We start from the raw sequence: 1,833 nt of genomic DNA, 5'->3' as shown, positions 1-1,833 counted from the left end.
CCATTTAATGCTTTTTTTTTTTTTTTTAAAGATTTTTGGCAGAGGGCACATGTGCTTGCTGGAGAGGATCTAGCTGCCTTACACCACAACACGGGCTGCTCCCCAATGAATTTTTTATAAAAGATAACAACAGGCAATTAAAGTGGGTATGGTGGGCAATTTTCCTCCAAGGAATGTCAATGAACATGGTATGGCCTAGAACGAAGAAAGGAGTAATATTTAAACACCTAAGTCCTATAACCAAAAAGGAAACTACAAAAGAACACAGAAAAGATATATTCCTAAAAATTAACTAGGGCCAGCTCTATGGCCTGGTGGTTAAGGCATCTGGAGCTCACATGACTGACGAAGCCCTTGAAATCCTGGCCCTGCTGCCTGAAAAAACAGGCCAGGGAAATGTGGGGAAATGGGAGCCCAAAACTGCAACAGGATGGAGAAAAGGAGGACTGTGGCAAGACCATGCCCCACTGTGGGGGAGGGGGGCTGCTCGCACTGTGAGAACATTTGCAAACACACATGCTCTACAGAAAGGTGTCCATAGCTCCAAGACAGCCCGGGAAAGTTTCCCAGTTTCCGCTAAACAAAAATAACTAACGAACAATAAAGCTTTTGAAACTTTACTTTGGGGGAGGGTGGATAGAATTCTGAATTTTATGGAATCAAGACACAATAAAAACCCTACAGGACCGCACATCCAAAATACACTGCGGCCACTTCTGAAAAGGTGTGTGTGGGGGGGGAGGACACACACGACGGACAAAAGAACTTAGAAAAAGCAGACAAAGTTGTTAAAGGGAATCTGGGAGTTTAGTTGATGAAGGACACCAGAGAGCAAAATGAATGAATGAGGATTTGGTTAAGACTCAACATCTACCTTAACCCTAACCCACTTTGCGCTTGCCCTCCAGTCCAGAAAACTTTTATTCACAAATTTTCAACAGAGAAACACAACCCGATGAGAAACAGGACCAAGCAGAAGTGCCGGCCGGTTGAGCGCCAAATCAGCCCAGCGCGGGTGAGAAAGGGGTAGTCGACCCAACCTTATGCTGTAGTGAGGAGAGTACTGTATAGTCAGCACGCGGGTTCGAGACCCGCACACGCTGATTTCTCAGCTGTCTGTGCTTCACTAGCCGGCCTCTCTCCTTACGGTGCACGGGACAGGCGGCTCTGCGGGGGCCTGAGAAGCAGGACCGAGGGCTTCCCCTCACTGAGGCTCAACTGCTCGGATTCGGAGCTGTCACGGGGTCCCGGGGTAGAAAGGGTGTCACTGCCTCCACGGTTTGGGAAGAACCTGGAGGTCCGGGGAACGGTCCCTGGTGCGGTCTCGCAGGGCACCTGTACCTGCTTTCCCGGCCAGCCCAGGGCGCCAAGGACACGCGGAAACGGCCCGCGCCCTAGAGCAGCGTCCGCGGCGGCGCCCAGCAGCCTCATGGCAAGCGCAGATCAGGCGTAAAAGCTCCGCAGCTCCGGGTCGGCTCAGCCGCTGGCAATGCACCGGCAAGCCCTCAAAGTCACGCCTGCAGCCAGAACCCAGGAGCACTTCCGGGTCGAAGGACCGGAAGAAGGAGAGAGGGTTAGAGAAAGGAGCGTCGGGACATAAGCGCGGAGCAGCATCTCCGCTGTGTGCGCGCCCTCTACCGACGAGGAAGAAAAAGTGCACTAGCTGTGAAGAGCTAATCACGTGCTGCTGCTTTAAATTGTTGTTGCGTGTGTGTGTGTGTGTGTGTGTGTGTGTGTGTGTGTGTGTGTGTGTGTGTATGCGCGCACGCGCGTCAGGGATCCTTCCCTGATCTTCTCTTTTAAAAATATTATCGCTATGTAAAGATGTACCCT

General features: G+C 51.4%; 1 protein-coding gene across 1 annotated transcript in view; it reads right to left on the bottom strand.

Annotated features, from left to right (window-relative positions):
- Positions 1 to 1,540, bottom strand: part of GFM1 (G elongation factor mitochondrial 1) — a 47,409-nt gene extending 45,869 nt beyond the window's left edge. The window contains exon 1 of the mRNA XM_006152335.3: positions 1,342 to 1,540. Coding sequence (XP_006152397.1) covers positions 1,342 to 1,431 — 90 coding nt within the window. The 5' untranslated portion in view covers positions 1,432 to 1,540. The remainder of the gene's footprint in view (positions 1 to 1,341) is intronic.
- Positions 1,541 to 1,833: the final 293 nt, after the last annotated feature.

This window comes from Tupaia chinensis, unplaced genomic scaffold (assembly GCF_000334495.1).
Source record: "Tupaia chinensis unplaced genomic scaffold, TupChi_1.0 Scaffold000349_1, whole genome shotgun sequence".
NCBI classification, from domain to species: Eukaryota; Metazoa; Chordata; class Mammalia; order Scandentia; family Tupaiidae; genus Tupaia; species Tupaia belangeri.
This window is presented reverse-complemented; position numbering and strand designations above follow the sequence as displayed.